At 40.3% G+C, this 18,112-nt stretch overlaps 1 protein-coding gene across 2 annotated transcripts in view; it reads right to left on the reverse strand.

Moving 5' to 3' along the window:
* Positions 1-18,112, reverse strand: part of NAALADL2 (N-acetylated alpha-linked acidic dipeptidase like 2) — a 912,012-nt gene that overhangs the window by 31,540 nt on the left and 862,360 nt on the right. For both annotated transcript variants that reach the window (XM_075068381.1, XM_075068380.1), the window contains 2 exons: positions 15,861-15,954; positions 6,111-6,309 (listed from right to left, as the gene is read on the reverse strand). In XM_075068381.1, the coding sequence (XP_074924482.1) occupies positions 6,111-6,309; positions 15,861-15,954 (293 nt within the window). The remainder of the gene's footprint in view (positions 1-6,110; positions 6,310-15,860; positions 15,955-18,112) is intronic.

Raw genomic sequence — 18,112 nt, forward strand, 5'->3', positions numbered from 1 at the left:
AGCCTCGGGCTGTCTGACCTAAAATCATCGGTGTGGTTCGTTTTTCCACAACAATGCATATCATGACAGAGAATTCATTAAACCTAATAACAAAAAAAATATCAGCAACAGCATCTTAGAGCAAGCAATGGAAATCATCTCCACTTGATACAAGAGAGTAGCAGAAACAAACACATCAGACTAACAGGCTCAGTTTACACACACTGAAGATAACACAACACTGGCACAGTCATCAAAAGAAAAGACAAAACATCAGGTTCAATGAATTAGGTCCTAAGAGCCTGGAGTCCTGACTCTGCTCCTTTTCCTCTTCGTGGAGCTCCTCACCTCTGACTCAATCCCTTCATTACCCTCTCACCACAGCAAACCAACAGCCTTATGTTCCTTCTATTTTATGCCCCCTGCCAAGCCTCCCCTCAGAACAGAATGACTTTGGACTTCTGCTAACAAGTCCCTACTCTCAATCTGTCTTTCAAATGCCATCTCTCAATACTGGCTCCTGATCTGATGAGGTTGGGCTCAAAACCCATCAGCTGGGGAAGTATGGCTTATCAGGCACATGTGGTTTAAAAGATCAAAAAGGCACATGAATTGAATGTTTTCCAATTGCAGAGTCTGATAGGAAAAAGAACAAATAAAGTAAGGTTGGAAATGACTCCCTTGATACTGAGAAAATACAAAGACCTGGTCACTTTTGTGAACATCTGAATAGCCACCTCATTGTCCTCCTTCCAACTCCTCCTTCAAATTCTCATTTGTAATGATGCCTAAAAGCTTAACAGTTAGGCAACAGGTGTTCAGAGATCACTATCTATCATGCTGTCCAGTACCATTCCATTGCGCTCTCCTTCTTGTCTTATACTTAGATTGTGAGCTTTGGGCAGAGATAACCTTTCATAGAATATCAGGGTTGGAAAAGACCTCAGGAGGTCATCTAGTTCAGTCCCCTGCTCAAAGCAAGACAAAGATTTTTTGCCCCAGATCCCTAAATGGCCCCCTCAGGGATTGAACTCACAAGCCTGGGTTTAAGCAAGCCAATGCTCAAATCACTGAGCTATCCCTGCCCCCTTTTCAAATACATGTTTTAATAGTGCCTAGCACAATGGGATCCTGACCCATGTCTGAGACTCCATAGTGCTATTCAATTCAATATTATTAATAATAAAATAATGACTCAAAAATAAGAAAATCAAGAAAGCAGAACTGCACAGCAAAAACTGTGATAAATAGTAAACTGGAAGAAAGAATGTGGCTAGCCGAAAGAAAGAAAGAAGAAACACAGGTTATGTACACATCATGCCTTCAAGAGAATAAAAAAACCCAACATTTAAATAACCATCAATTTACAATATAAGGGCAGATTCAATTATAAGAACAGGAAGATGGATGGAAAATATCCGGTAGCTTTCAAATCTGGCCCTTCTTGATGATAATATCACAGTGAAAGAGGAAGGGAAAATATCAGGTTTAGGATTAGGGAACAGAGAACTGATTCATATACAATTTCTAAAAAAATGAGTTTTCATCCAAAAGTCAAATCAAACTTGAAAACAACCTTTTGTGAAACAGGAAAAACTTTATCATCCCATTATTATTCATCTTTGTCCAGGTTTCTGGTTAAGACGACAAGTAGAAAGCCCTAAAATTTCCTGGTGGAAGCCGCTTTTGTATATTTCCACTATGGTTGGGACCAGGAAATCTTGAGAGAGAGCATGTTATTGTGAGATTTTTCAATCAATGTTGCCAGATAATATAGACAATCATTCAAATGATAGTGTTTTCCTAAACTAGACTGAACAGGCTTTTAAGGTTTGCTCATCACAGTAAGTTTATTAATAGGGCATAATTATGTATGAAAATGATCAAAAATCAAAGGAACTTGAATTCCATCAGTTTACTAGAGTTATACAGTCACTCATTATTACTAATTATTTAATTGCATTAAAATAGGTCCAACTGACCTCAGGGTCCTATTGTGCTAAGCACATACAGACAGGTAGTAAGAAACACTTGCTGTGCCAGAAATTTTACAATCCATGTAGACAAGACAGACAAAGGAAGGATCACTATCCCCATTTTAGAGATGGAAAACTGGGACACAAGGAGGTTAAGTAACTTGCTCAAGTTTGCCCAGGAAGTCTGTGGCAAAGCACAGCCTAACTGTCTTGAGTCCCAGTCTAGTGTGTTAGCCACAAAAGCCATCCTTCCTTTTCAGCTTAGATTCTAGAAAAGAGAAATATAGCATAGGTTCAAAGACCTAAGGATTAAGGATAAACACCAGCCTGTCAATAGTGACTGAGAAGTGATGCCTGAACTTCAGTGAATTTTGTCAAGTACTTTGATTGAGCTTGAGAATATGAGTCCAAATGAATATACAGGAAGAAATATTTTTTTCATGAAGAATATGTGCTTTTTTTGTGCACACACATTCTTCCTTCAAACGACTATAAATTACAGTATTTATGGAATCTTAATGATGTAAACACAGTTGGAGCTTGAAGGTCAAGGCTGCAAACTGCATCCTAAATTTCTGTTTACAGATGAAGTACAGTATTTATTGTGGCACTGCTTGTGCTGCTATAGCTAAAGGTCTGCCTGCATTGCCATTATAAACCACTATTTCAGAGGTTTATAACTTGCCCATCAATCTTCACATTGGGATGAAACACAGCACACAAGGTCTCAGCTGTGGGATTGATTTTTGTTGTTGTTGTTTTCTTTACTAAATTACAAAAAGAAATTCATCTGGTAAGTTTTAAAGTTATGAGAGCAATAAAATAAAGGTCACTTGTTTCATATACTTCTATTGTATAACCCAACTATAGCTTCAGTTTTAAGACAAATTTTACAGGCTAATTATACATAATTAGCACTTAATTCTTTAAATAAGGAATTCTCACCCCTCCTCCTGAAATCATTAAAAATACTGCAAATAAAATTGCATCAGTGGGTTAACATTTCCCTCCCAAAAGGAAGCTATGGTGATCTTGCTTTTCTTAAAACAAAAACAAAAATAACAAGGAAATCAGATTTCTAGTTGCAGGATCTGAGTCTCATTTACATTAAGGGTATATCTAAAGCTGGAGGATAAATTTAAAATGCACGTACATGCTAGCTTTGATAGTGCTAGTGTGCTACAAATAGTGGAGCCACAGTGGTGCAGGCGGGCTGCCCAACTGTATACCTATGTTATCAGATGGTATTGTACATGGGTGGCTATCCTGCACTACTGTAGTTACACTGCTACTTTTAGTTCGCTATCTCAATCAAAACTAGCTTGTGTATGTCTCGCTGAGCTGGAAATTACACTTAAAGCTGCAGTATAGGCATAAGTCTCCTTTACACTGCCCTGGCTATGTACAGGGGCTTTAAAGGGTGCATACCATTTACTTAATGTGAATGAGAATCAGGCCTGTTGTGTAAGGCACCTCCCTTTAAAATGGTTTGACAAGAGTCTTAGTCAAATGGCATTGTGGGATTCCATGTATTGTCTCTTAGTGGCTCTGGATCACATTTCCTTAGTTTCCAAGGTGTATCAAATGGGGGTCTGTCCTGGGTCCAGTACTATTCAATATTTCCATCAATGACCTGGATAATGGAGCAAAGATTACGCGTATAAAAACTGCAGATGACATGAAGCTGGGAGGAGCTGCAAGCACTTTGGAGGGCAGGAATAGAATTCAAAACAACCCTGATAAATTTGAGAATTGGTCTGAAAACAAAATGAAATTCAATAGAAACAAGTACAAAGTATTACACTTAGAGAAAAATCAAATGCCTACAAAATAGAGAATAACTGGCAAGGTAGTAGTACTGCAGAAAAGGACCAGGGGGTTATAATGGATCACAAATTGAATATAAATGATGAAGTTGTAATGATTCTGGGGTGTATTAATCGGAATGTCATGTAAAACATGGGGAGGTATTGTTCCACACCAGTAGCAAGTAGAGAGGCCTAAGTCAGAGTACTGTGTCAGTTCTGTGTGCTGTACTTTCAGAAATGTGTGTACAAATTGGAGAGAGTCCAGATGAGAGCAACAAAAATTATAAAAGGTTAAGAAAACCTGACCTATGTGGGAAGATTAAAAACTGGGCATGTTTAACTTTGAGAAGAAAAGACTGATGGGGGACCTGAGAGTCTTCAAATATATTAAGGGCTATTATAAAGAGGATGGTGATCAATTGTTCTCCAGGACCACTGGAGGTAGGCCAAGAAGGAACAGGCTTAATCTGCAGCAAGGGAGAATTAAGTTATATATTAGGGAAAAAAACATTTTAATTAAGCACCGCAATAGACTTTCAAGGGAGGCTGTGAATCACTGTAATTGGAGATTTTTAAGAATAAGGTGGACAAACACCTGTCAAGGATGACCTGGGTATATCTAGTCCTGCCTCGGTGCAGAAGGCTGGACTAGATAAGCTTTCGAGGTCTCTCCCAGCCCTACGTCTCTATGATTGTGTGATCTCCGTGGTATTGTGAATTGCTCCTTACACAGGAAGGCAGAAGTACTTCTTAGATCAATTTCTGTAGATTGGAGGATAGTGAAAAGTTAAATTTACATTTTACTTCCATACAGACCAATTACATCTTATCAAGGAACACAAGATGATAAACATTGCAAGGATATGAAAATAAGGAGAATACAATATGACCCAATGGAAGTATTTCTCACTATTCAGAATTTAGACATTGCCTATTTAAAAAAAAAATAATAAAAAGTACACATTTATATTAGGACAGATGCACCAGAGTGCTCTTGTGATGTAAATACAGTCATCAACCTATTTGAAGTGGTTTATAAAGCCAAGGATATGGCTGCTTTGTGATGTCAGAGCAACTCAGAGCAGTCAGTGAATACTGCTGAATATGGTCTATCAGTCGTTCTTTGGTGAACATCATCTTTTACGCCACATGCTCAACTATTGTGAGAATGACATTGATTGGTCTCACTGCAAATTTTACTCTTCTGTTAATATCCCATTCATTATAGCTATAGGACTGATTCATTTGCATTCTAGGCTCCCCCTACAATCTACTTTTCTTATATGGTTACACCTGTTTCATACGATACTCAATGCTTGGAATAATCTTCCTCTTCTTAAGTACCAAACTTTTGACTCTCCTCCAAATCCTCCGTGGAGGACCCAAACCAGTGCTCATCTTGGAGTAATTAAAGAGAGGAAGACAGAAAAAGAAAAACATTTCCCATCTATTTCATTTTGAGAAAACCATAAAACAACAAGATCATTACAGAGCAGGACTTAAATTCTAAACATTTGGGTCTGGAAAGTTGCTTAGAACTATTTTAAAACATATGATTGGAACAGTCAAATGGTTGCCTTTAACCAAACATATTTTTTTAAACTAAACAGGAGTACAAATTTCTCCAACTACCAAGTCAACTCAAGACGCTGAAGTGAGGAAGGCTCATTCCTCCTTCTTCAGAAGATGAAAGGTGGACTGCTTGAGTCATTTAAAACTAGTCTGGACAAAGCACTTGAATATTTGATAGGGAACAATTTAGGTAAGTGGGATATGAACTAAATGCCCCCATAGCTTTAAAACTCTAGTTTCTATGAAAGTTATGGACGATGGCTGACTAAAGCTCTACCATTCAGACCAAGGTACTATCTTTGTCCCATTGGAAGTACCTAGACAGGGAAAGATAAATTAGCACACAAGTGCAGATTTTGTATAACATGATTCTGGATCTTCTGTAACTCAGTGTTATTTAAATTTTTTTGGTAAAGTTTTTAATAAAACATTGAGAAGCATGTCAAATACCATTAGATTTCAAAATATTTTTTCTTTTGAAAGCTTGCTGTACCATCTAACATAAGTATCTGTCATGCTGCTTGAGTTCCTATAGCACAGAAATCTTGTTATCAGTGATGTCATGACAGAAATGTTACAAAGATGCACTCTAATCACCTCCTGCACTGGTATGAATTTAAATTTTTTGCTGTAAGGATGATTTTTTTAAAATTTACCTTTTATCTTGGATTCTCACTGAGACTTTTAAAAGACGCATGACAGTTTTGAAAGCTAAGCAATGTGAGATGATTATTTTAGTTGGAATAAATGAAGGAGAACATACTGAACATCCTACCTGTAAAACCCTGGAGGAGCTTGTTGAACTAAGAAGTTTTTCTCCAGACCTTGGAGAACATCATTAAGCATTCTCACTCGGATAGGAGCTCTCTCCTTGGGGTCATTAGCTGGACGCATCTCATCTGACTGGAACAATTCAGCACTGTCTCTCAGTCTTGAAGCCATTGCCAGTAACTGACGGGTGTCTAATTGGTCACCTAGTAATGATAACAGAAAGACACAGGTCTGTAAATGAGTCAAAAGACAATAATTTATTGCTGTCGATAAAATAACTTATACTTTTTTAAAATGGCCACGTTGTCTTAGGCTGGAACAAAGGCATCTCCAGTGGAGTTAAAACCATGGATCAATGGAGCCTATAATCTATTTCACATGTACAGTAATTTTTGCAGCAGTACCAACTTATGCAGTGATCTCTTAAAATCTTACAAGCTAAGAAGAGTCAGACCTGGCCAGTATTTGAATGGGAACCCCCCAGTGAAAACTTAGTTCTGCAAGAAGTGATGGTTAAATATCAGTAGCTGGAACTCTTCTTTCTGAGTCAATACTGATCCAGTGCTGTTAGATACTGCTTCTCATGCCACCGATTCTGTACGTGTTAGTCTACTGCATATGAAAACCTATCCCTATAGTATATAAGCACCAGCTCCTGCCCTTTCTCCCTTTCCTCCCTCATAAAAAGCATAAAAGCGTACACACCAGAGCAAGAATTTGCTTGAATTCCATCTGTCATCTTGGAATACTAACGATACTTAAACCTTGTAATCCATAAGGTTATCTTGCCTTTATTACATTCAGCAGTCATGTACTGCTGAATGTAATAAAGGCATCTATTACAGGAATCTATAGGCCTGTATCCTGTAAGACATTAGCTTCAGCAGTTATTGTAAAGTTTGAGGCCTATAAACTTTGGCACAGATAAACAGCCCAACATTAACCTCTAAGTTTGGGGAACAGAGTGTGAGGGGGAGTTTTGTCCAAAGTGACACCAGTCAATGATGGACACATGAGCTAACACCAGCTTTTGGAAAGTTTTGGAAAGAACATCCAACCACAAGAGTGCCATGGCAATGAATTGACATATTTGATAATAAGAGATCATTAATATACTAACCTGTAGAAGGACATCCCAACATTAGTATGGTGAGGAAATACAAACAAGGAAGAGGAGAGAAACTCCTATTGGCACTATACATGGTGGCATCGGCATAATATATTATGAAAGCTGTGTCTCAGCCTGTGTGTACTAGGGGAGAAAGAGAGATGTGGCCCTTGAGACTGTCAGAATGACGGCCATTGGTGGTGATGATGAGGAAGATAATGGCTAACATTTTGGGTTGTTCTGAAGGAGATGGTGTGAGTGTGGATGTTCAGATGTACCTTCTGTATTATCTCTATCTACTGAGCTAGAGTGTTTGTGACTTTGCTAAATGTATTAATAAATTATTGTAAATATAGAAGATTTCCTATAATGTGAGTGTTGCAGCTGTTCACATCAGGGTTCTCAAATATATACTAATTTTAATAATACTGGGCCTGATCTTGGGACAAGAACCTGTCAACCCTCAAAGTGGAAACTGAGAATTCTTAAGTAATCGATAAATATAAACATATTTAATAATCTATAGATTGGGCTACAACTTCTTAAAGGTTAATGACATTTGTAGAATGAATTTGAAATGATTCCTCTAAGTTACAACTGTACCAGTTAACAGAGTCTGCATTTATTTACAGTTTAACACTTTAATGGACATTTAAGTGTTATACGCCAATGAGCTCAGTGTTTTCAAAATTATTAACAACACAGTGAGAGTTAACCTAGCTTGATATTGAACAAATGAGAGCTTATACAAATGAACAGCAGATTCAGTTGAGATTATTCCTGATTTACAGAAAAGGAAAAAAAACTGAGATGCATGAATTGGAGAGTCTTCCGGCTTCTGCAGTGTATTCCCATCTGCAGTACTGGGTATGCTCTCCTCTCAGTGCGTGCACAGATCTCAGTAAGGTTCACAGAATCAACAAAGTTCTGGTAAGAGCAAGATCTACCTGGCCTATTAATGATGGAAAATGAAACCAGCAATTCAAATAAACCTCAAAAATTTTAAATGCTAAATTTGATCCAAACAGGACTTCCAGGACTTTAGAAGTTTACCCATCAGTAGCTGAAAGTACAAATTTCAAATATTTTTGGATCTAAGATTTTAGCTCATGAGTATGTATAATTAACAGCAAGAGAAGATTACACAATTCCAAGATTACAAATTAAAGGTACCAAAGTTGCTTGGTTAATAGATATAAACGGATATCAGAACTGCCACCAAAACCTCTTTGTGTACATAGATGGGTGGATTTCAGTGGGAAGGGTGTGTAACCATGATAGAAATAACATTATGAGGCTGAAGGATCCCCCTGAACTTCTCACTGTCTCCTTGCCCTGAACAGAGTACTTGCTATTGATTATATTTCAGAAAGGGGGAGGGGAACTAACAGATCTCCCACCCACTCTTCTGTCCACTGCATTCAAATATGGTGCACTCTGGAGTGATCCAAAATGCATCATCATGGTGGAGAAGACAGCAGGTGGTGCAGCAGAGGTTGCCACATTGCTGAAGTATCAATATGAATTTCAGCCCAGGGAGAAGTCACTTTGAGGGGAAAAAGTGAGAGAGGATGGATTAGAGTCAGATTCAGTTTTGGGATAAGATTTCTTTGAGGCATAGAGGAAGGAAAGCTTGAGCTGTTTCTAACTTTTTTTAACCTGTTTGCTATTTCTTAATGAGGATGGATGATAGGCAGTGATTCTGTACCACTGTATTGACATAGTTATGGATTAGAACTGTGAAGTTTAGTTACATTTGTTGACACCTCAGTCAAATATTATTTGAAGTCATACAATTTAATCATAAAAAACAGAAAAAAATGGAAAAATATTGCATAAAAATTAATGCTCTTATCTATCCAAGCTTATCTTCTATCCGTGTTGGGTCCCCACAGCACAGGTTTTAGGTTAGCTGCTAGATTTCAGCTGATTCTAAACGGTTTGCCATAGAGGCACACTTCATATGTCTCAAAGTGTGTTAGACTGTATTAACCATCCTAAAGAATCAAATGACAGTGCAGTCTTTTCATAAAACTGTGACATTTAATGGAAGAGAAGCAATAATCTAATCACAAAATGTATTAAGTAACAGAAGTTTAATCTTTATGCTACTATTTTCCTTTGTAAAATCTTGTACTTTACTCAGAACTCCTCTCTTTCTGCTAATAAGCAATCAGCAGCCAACTAGAACTTATTGGTGTGATAATGAAAAAGGAAAGAAATTTATGCTTTGACCTAGATTTACATGACACTATCTCCTGCTGTTTTGAATGCAAAAGACGTGAGACAATTTGCTGCATTTGGTTTTTAGTGGTTTCTTGAAATAGCTTAACAGAATCATGGTGTTATTCCTCTCTTTCCATACATCCAGTAAAATATCTTATTTTTTTCCCTTGGATCTGAGCTTCAAGTTTGGGGTGTTTTGGATAACAACAAACTAACCCAATTTTTGGTGTGAATAAACATATGCTTGAATCAGCCCAACAATCTCATTAGGGCCCAGTTATACTGTATAAGTATAAAACTGTACCCTGCAAAATCCACCTGACAGTTTTAAAATATCTACTGAGATCAACAAAATGAAAGACAAGGCAAATTTATGGTTGAATTTGTTTATTTTAATTTTGAAATATTTAGATCTCTGCAAAGAGTGCATATGAAAAGGCCTTGGTCAGGGGTCCCCAACGTGGTGCCCGCGGGCACCATGGCACCCGTGGGTCATCTAAATGCGCCCGCATCCTGGCCAGCGGTGGAGCATCTGCTGAAATGCCGCCAAATTTCAGGGGCATTTCGACGGCAACACCTCTTGATGAAGCTGCTTGCCACCAACAAGTGACATCATCAAGAGGCACTGTCGCCGAAATGCCGCAGAAATTCAGCAGCATTTCGGTGGACGCTCCACTGCCACCACGGTCCTTCATCTGGTGCCCACCAGACAAAAAGGTAGGGGACCACTGGCCTAGGTTATTTCATTTAGAGCCACCTTAGGGGGAATCCTGGAAAAAACCCCTTCTTGAGCTCCAAGCAGGGTAACGCATATGTTACATCATGTCCAGCTCCCCATTCTTGGCCAGCACTGGTAGCCATGGACTCTCCATCTTCATGTCTCCTTTGAAGCACCCAGGAGGAGCAGTAAAAATGTAAGCAAAATCCCCTACCCATGTCAGCAAAAGTGCAAGGATCATATACAAATAATGAAAGCTATTGAACAATCCAATGCAAGCATCATGTCTAGCTAAGTATATCCTTACATATTCTATGCATAATAGAAGGACTATTCATGCATGATCATTGCATTCTTGCCAGCACGAAAAGGTTAAAATTCACTGCGTTAGGAACATCTATTTAGTTTCATCAGCAATGTTGATATACCAAGCAGCATGCAATATTTAGAATTGTCATTCTTAATATAATACAAATGATTGTGCATATCAATCAAGCCACTCCAACAGTGAATGTGAGCTTAGGGGAATAGTTCATCATTCTATATCTGGAAACGAGGCTACATAGACCACCCTTTTTAACATAAAAACAAGTGAATGCTTACACTGGAATTTTTTGTTTTAAAACAGTGTGATATGTATTTTGCCCTCAAACTGACTACATCTCATATAAAATGATGAGCTATATACTGTGTGCATCACACACTACAACTGCACTCATTATATGAAACAAATAATTTCTTTAATAGTCTCTCAGAAAACACTAAGTATTTATAGATATTGATCTCATAGGGAATTACAAGGGCATGAGAAATCATGTTATCCTAAGACAGTGGACTTCACTGATGGGACAAAGTGTGATTTATGTTATGTATAAACACAGAGGCTGAAACTGGAAGGGCAGATGATTCAGAAGAAAAGGATGTGTTAACTAATATCATTTTAAACATCTTGTGACACCACTCTAGAGAAAACAGAAAAAATTACAAGTGTTATTTCACTTAAGGGAAAACAAGGGCACTTTATTATTCTACATTTTCTATTCTTTGTGCTGCACACTCCAGTATGAATCATGATGAATCATCTAGCCAGCTATTTAAAGTTGTTAAATAAATAAAAATGCAGGTACCAGAAAGGGACTTGGGAGCCTGCATTCTGTTGATCACTGAATTATACAGCTGACTTTCATTGCACTTGCTGTATGTGGATTTTATTCAAAGACAGGCTACAATGGATAGATATTTATTCTAGACAGCTGGATTAAGTGCAATAATGTTTCTCTTATAACCAATTGCTCTTATAAAAAAAAAGTACTGGTGGAGGCTCAAATATTTAAAAAGTATATTTAAGCTCTCTGACAGTAATATATTTCCTCACGACCATTTGGAAGAGTGTCACTGGTCACAAGCAAATCAACCAATTAGAAAAGACCTCTCAAAATAGATGTTTGTGAGAAACAACTGATTTGTTCTGTGAATGGCTAGAGTCTGCAGGACCAGTTAGGGTACATTACTATCTTCAGGTTTAGAAGATTGTGCACATTTAGAAAATCTTCTAAAAGCATCTCTATAAATCTTCTAAATATAAATCTTCTAAATGCTTTTATATAGTCATCAGTAAACCTCAGAGAACTTTACATTGTCCTCATTTCACAGATGGAAACCTGAGGCACAGAGGTGAAGTGACTTGCCCAATGTCACCCATCAGGCCAGTGACAGAGCTAGTAGTCCCAGTCCAGTGGTCTTTCCACTAGATCATATGGTTGCTATGTGATTCCTCAGTGCTCCTCCTCCTTCCTGTACATTTTGTTACAATGGAATGGGGATAATGGTCATGCTTGAAATGTTTACAATGGGTGTTTGATAACAGAGCTGGTGAGAGAAATCTTGTCCCTGCTCTATGTCCCAAAACCTTAACAGTTTTATTACATGCCTGCTGTAGTAATGAAGTGTGAAAGAAGACCTGTGGTGTCTGTCTCTCCTTCTCCACCCTGCAACATGTAGCCCACCACTTCCAACTCCCCTTTCCAGTCTCATCCGATTAAGCCATTAGCTGGTACTACAGACACCATCAACACATAAGAAATTGTTCCTTGCTGTCTCCTGTGTACACGTACCACAGGCAGCAGTTTACTGGAGGGCCACATGCTACCTTGGTTATATAGCCCAAGCTGCACACTGAGCTGGGCCTCTCACTCCCACTACCCACCTCCATTTGCTGCAGTTTGCCCCAGGCTTCTCCCACCATGCCTCAGGTCCACTCAGTCCATCTCCCCTCCAAACTGGGCTCCTCCCACAAACACTGGCCAGCTCTCTCCACCATCCCCTCACACACAGGTGATAGGCATCTTAACTATTCATTGTCTGAAGTTCAGATGTTTAACTCTTTGTTACCTTCTTTCCCCCTATCCCAGATCCCAGCTTGCATGGAAGGACAGGAGCTCAGACTCTCCAAGAGGAGCAGGGTTTCCCACATCCCACAACACACAGTAGGCAGGGAGAAGGACTGCAGAGAGGTAGGACAACGTCAGATCCCAGCACAGACATAAGAGAGAATTCAGGGCTGACTTATACGCTCCTAACCCCCCAATTTCCTCTGCGACCCCTCACATTCTCCAACCCCTCCCGTCCTCTCTCCTTTCACTGCCTCTAATCCCAACCTCTTTTCCTGACCCCTCTTCCCTCCCTTACCACCCATTTGCATTTACCTCACTCTCCTGTACCCCTAGCCCTACTCCCCTCTCCCCTCCCAGTGAGCATTCCCATGTATTATTTTCGTTTCAAAAAATAGTTTCAGTACCTTCTGAATATGCTGCTGTACTCAGATTACAATTCCCCAGAACAAAAATGCCCCTTTCATAGAGGCATTGGAACTATGCCTGCTTTTTTTACTTCAGATTTCTGCCCTGGGTTGAATTTCAACTCACAAGGTGGATCCATGCTCAGATTCAATGACCATAACGTACCCTCAATCACCCAGGTCGTCCAATATAGAGGTAGTTTTCCAGATAGCTATATCTTGGGAACCACTTGGTGAAATGGCCCCAAATCTGGATCACTAACAACCCTGTACCCCCATGATGCACATCGCATTTTAAGGCAATATGATTAACTATGTGGATTTTACAGCATTTAGAACAGTCCATCTTTAAACAGAAAGCTAGTTTTTACCTTAACTATACTAGAACTGTCATTCTGCTACAATACCCTTACTAATTGCAGAATGTCAGCAGAATGTGTCTTTGGAAGGCTTAAGGGAAGGTGGTGGTGACTCATGGTAAGGGCGGATGTTTCTCAGTATTACGACCATGCCTCGTGTGGCAAGTGCTTGCCATATTTTACACATCTATAAGAACCAAGGAAGACAGCTTGGATGACAGGGAAGGGAGGCTGGAGGTGTCAAGACAGGCCCACTGACAAGGATGGGCCAAGGTGGCAATTGCCTAGGGGCCTGTAAGGTTTAAAAGGGTCTGGGAAAAAGTTCCCTGTAAGCTGTGTGGCTGCACAGAAGTCTATTTAGTGCCACGCAGGAGCTCAGGGAACCTGTCCATGGCCCAGATCCCAACCTGCTATGGCAGCCCGGACCTGCCGCAGCCAGGGCACCCCTCCCCTGGCCCCAACTCTGCTGCAGCCTGGACCTGTTGAGGCCAGGGCACCCGGACCTAGGTGTGGCTGGGGCGGCCCAGCCCGGACCCAGGCATGGCCAGCCCCAGCCCAGACCTGCTGGGGCCAGGAGGAGGGGTGCCTATTCTGCAGCCCCAACCCTGGAGCTGCTGTATGGAGAGAGAGCTGGGAGGAGTCCTCTCTCCCTGCCGTAGCCCCAGAGCACCCTCCTGCACCCAAACCCTCACATCCGGCCCCACCCCAGAGCCCATACCCCCAGCCAGAGCCCTCACACTCTTGCATCCCAACCTTCTACCCCAGCCCTAAACCCCCTCCCACACGCCAAATCCCTCAGCCCCACCCCCACCACATGAATTTTGTGATGTGCACCAATATGGAGGTGATGTGTCACACATCACCTCTATATTGATGCACATCACAAAATTCGTTCTGCACATGGGTGGGAAAAATTAGAGGGGACACGGTGGCAGGTGCCGGGAGCCCCAGACCCTTTTAAATCACCCAGGTGGGCTGCAGGGCTCCTAGGCATGCGCAGGGTGGTATCGGCAGCGGTGAAGGCAGCCGGTGGGCATGTGGAAGCCCTGGGCATGCCGGAAGAGCACAGCTGGCAGCTCACCAGGCACAAGCCAGCGCAGGCTCAGCACTGCCCAAATGTCAGGCGGACCTTTCTAGGGGGCCCATTGACTGTTCTGCCCTGGGGCCTGGAATTGCTGTTGGCAGGCCTGTGTCAAGACTTTTGGAAAATTATGGACAGTCAGAGAGGGTGCCTCCCAAAAACTATCTGAGGAGTGAGAGGTAAAGGGATACACTGTGCTTGTACTTTGAAGTGAAAGAGTGGTTGTGGGAAATGTCTGAAATGTTATTAGGAATTAATACTAATGAGATGTGTCATGTCATGAGCTGTTCCTTGGTGAAAATTTCCAGCTGAATTGTTCCAAAATAAAGTTATTGAGCTAATAACCCAGGTAACACATTACTTCTTGTCTAACAAAAAATTAACCAAGAACATGGTGCAAACTTATGACCAATTATACTCTGGCACTGCCAAACAAAGGAGGGCTCACAACTCCTGTAGTTGATGTGCTGCAAAGAATTCTCATTCGCCGTGTCTTGGGGGGGCAGGGTTAATGGTTGTGAGACAGACCTGCAGTTAGCTGGATTGAAACAGTGGCACCACTATGGTATGCAGGACAGTGCGTGGTTGGGGTGCACAGCTAGACCTTTGTAACAAAAGGTGCTGCGTCACAACCGTTTGCCTCTAATACATGTCCCTTTCCAGGACCATGCACTCCAATTCAATCCTTTGTGAATGCTCCAGGAAACCATCCCACCATACTTTTGCCTTTGCAGCCCTCTGTTGGGATGCATTCACTAGTACCGGGAACATATCTCCTTTCCCCGCCTCAACTGGAGACATGTCTGCCTCTCTATGGGTAATAATTCCCCTGCATGTGTGGACCATGATGCAGCAAGTGATAAGGGCAATCTCTACTTTCTCCATGCAGGAATTGTCTTTTTCCCTTCCCTCAGCCTGTGATCCAAACACACAAACCAAGGTCATACAGTTTCAAACACAGCGCTTTCAGGATCTAACTGATAAATCAACTCAAATAAATTATTCAACAGTACATTATCCTACGAAAACAGAGGTAGATTGGAGTGATCTGCTGCCAATGTGAACTAGAGTAATAAATAAACAAGCAAGATGGCCACTTGTCAAATCGTAAAAGTTACAGAGCCTAAATGGCTGCGAAGTTCAGAGTCCCCTTCCTGCTTGTACTGAATATAGCATTAAATGGAAACAAAATCTTGCAGCTCAGTCATGGAAGTTGTTTATCTTTGACAGTAATTATGAGATGTTAATGCTAATTATTGATTAAACTGTTTTAGTAAGATCAGAAGAAATGTAAACAATTTATTCTATGTTAAACTAAAATTATGCTTCAATCAACATTATAGAAAGACACTGAGTAATAAAATAAGCAGGTATTGTTTACACTGAAACTAAGAATCTCAGTATTGAAATGTACTTGAATATTTTTTTATGTTAGCTGAGATTAGTCTTGCTCGAATAAAATTACCTTTAAGGCTGTTCTGAACTTCTAACGCGATGTCCAAGGCATTAAAGGGCAGAACCGGTTCACTGGCAATTTGCAAAGTCACCTCTCCTGTTAGCTGAAAGAAATCAAGAGAGATTAAATAATTTCTAATACATTTAATACAACTTCGTTATATTGGTTTGCCAGGGAAGCTGAATAAAACACACAACTTCTTAAGGACAAGCTGAAAACACATACACAAGACTCGCCATTAACAAAATAATTCTAGTACAAAAAATTATAGTGAGATTATAATTTATGACCACATCTGCTCAGTGCTTTCCTATGGCATAGGATACTATTGGAGAGGTTTTTTTAAAAAAAAAATCTTCTTGTATTTCTAAAAGTAGGAAGCAAATTTAAAATGTTTCTTTTTAAAAAAATTTTACAGTAGAAAGGTGAACTGCTAAGACACTAAGGGCTGGATCCAAAACCCAATGAGGTCAAAGGGAATTTTTTCCACAGACTTTAGCAGGCTTTGGAGCAACCTCTTAGCACTGAATCACATGAATACAAAGAAACTGAGCTGACTACTCACAGCGTCTAGGGAGTGTGCGATGGCTTGACATGAATAACAGCTTAAAGAAGGTGTTCTGACCCCACATATGTTGAAAAACCCCAATAACTTTCATATCAAACACCCTGACATGGAGGTCTCAATCCAACTCCAGGTAGATAGTAGCCCATGTCACAAATTTCATTACTACAAATGGCATTTTTGTTGACAATCTCAGAGGTAAGGCCAAGGACAGAACGGGCTTTGGAGGAGAACTCCTCTCATCTACAGGAGGTAGTCTCTCAGGCTCAAGACAATACCAGGGCAGTGTGTGGAAACTTGCTTTGCTGCTGCGCTGTACCTACCCTGTGATTAAACAGGATTTCAGTCTCCAGGGCCATCAAGCCCATCACCATTCAGGAGCACTATAAAAATACACTGACAAAAACCTGGGGGGTAAAAAACACTCACTCATCTCCTTCATCACTTGGCATTGCAAAGAAAGCTGCAGGGCTATGCTCCAAAATGGAGGGAAGACTACAGGTAACGGTGGCAATGATGAGAAAAATGTGGACTGAATGGAATCATATTGTACAATACTTTAGAAGGCAGTGATATAATAAAATGTACCTTCCAAAAATCTACCAGAAGGCTAGAGGCTGAAAGTAACATTCTAACTTTGCAATACAAAGAGATGGGGAAAGACAATAGTGCTAACTGAGAAACAATATTGGAGGAATTAAAAAGAAAACATCATTCTCTGCTGCACTCACCCCAAGAACAGATGAAGATGAAGCAACATCCTCCCCACAAAAAAAAAATCTTTGTGGAAAGAGAAGATAAATGGAACCCCAGCAACATCTCTAAAAAAAAGCACTAAAAGAAATACTGTATTTGACCTGCCACTGACTGATTTCAGCACGGAAATAGAAGGAGCACACTGTACATCAGCCTGAAACTCACATCCAAGCAGAAACCTGTTGTGAAGCTATTAAGATTTACACCTAAAGAAATAATACTGCAAAAGGCACAGAAAAAGACAGCTACCATATATGGAGGAAGAACAGTAGAAAAAATAGATGATATCCCAGGACTTCATCAGGGAAACTGGAGAACAGAGGCAGAACTGTAAGGGGGCAGGGGGAATGTCAGTGTTAAAAGGTATGGAGTTCTAGCTGCTGCACTGATATTTTGACTTCAAATTAGGACACTTCTGTCCATAGCATACCAATGCTTGGAGGCCATTGAAAAAAAAATGTCAATGCATATATTCAGATAGGAAAGGTTTTCAGTAAAAAGCATTGGGAAATGCTGCTTTTTGTGAAATATCATGGAGGTGCTATGGAAGAGAAGTAGCCCAAGAGAGGAAATTCCCAGATGCAGCAGAAATCTACAGAAATCAGGCTTCCATTACGGGTCGTGAGCACTTGAAAGTTCAGCCCTAAACGCTGATCCCAAAAGGCCAAAGCCTGCAAATCCTTCCTTGTGCTAATACCACATGTGAAATGGACTCAGTTGCCCTTTACCCTAATCACACATCATGTATAAGTTGTTAGGGAACAACATGGCTCTAGAACAACTATCCTACTAAATGACAATGAACTGTGGGAAGGAGGCATAGCTTGGTGGTTTAAGCATTGACCTGCTAAACCCAGTGTTGTGAGCTTAATCCTTGAGGGGGCCATTTCAGGAACTGGGTAAAAATCTGTCTGGGAATTGATCCTACTTTGAGGAGGGG

Source organism: Chelonoidis abingdonii, chromosome 8, assembly GCF_003597395.2.
Source record: "Chelonoidis abingdonii isolate Lonesome George chromosome 8, CheloAbing_2.0, whole genome shotgun sequence".
Classification (NCBI taxonomy): domain Eukaryota; kingdom Metazoa; phylum Chordata; order Testudines; family Testudinidae; genus Chelonoidis; species Chelonoidis abingdonii.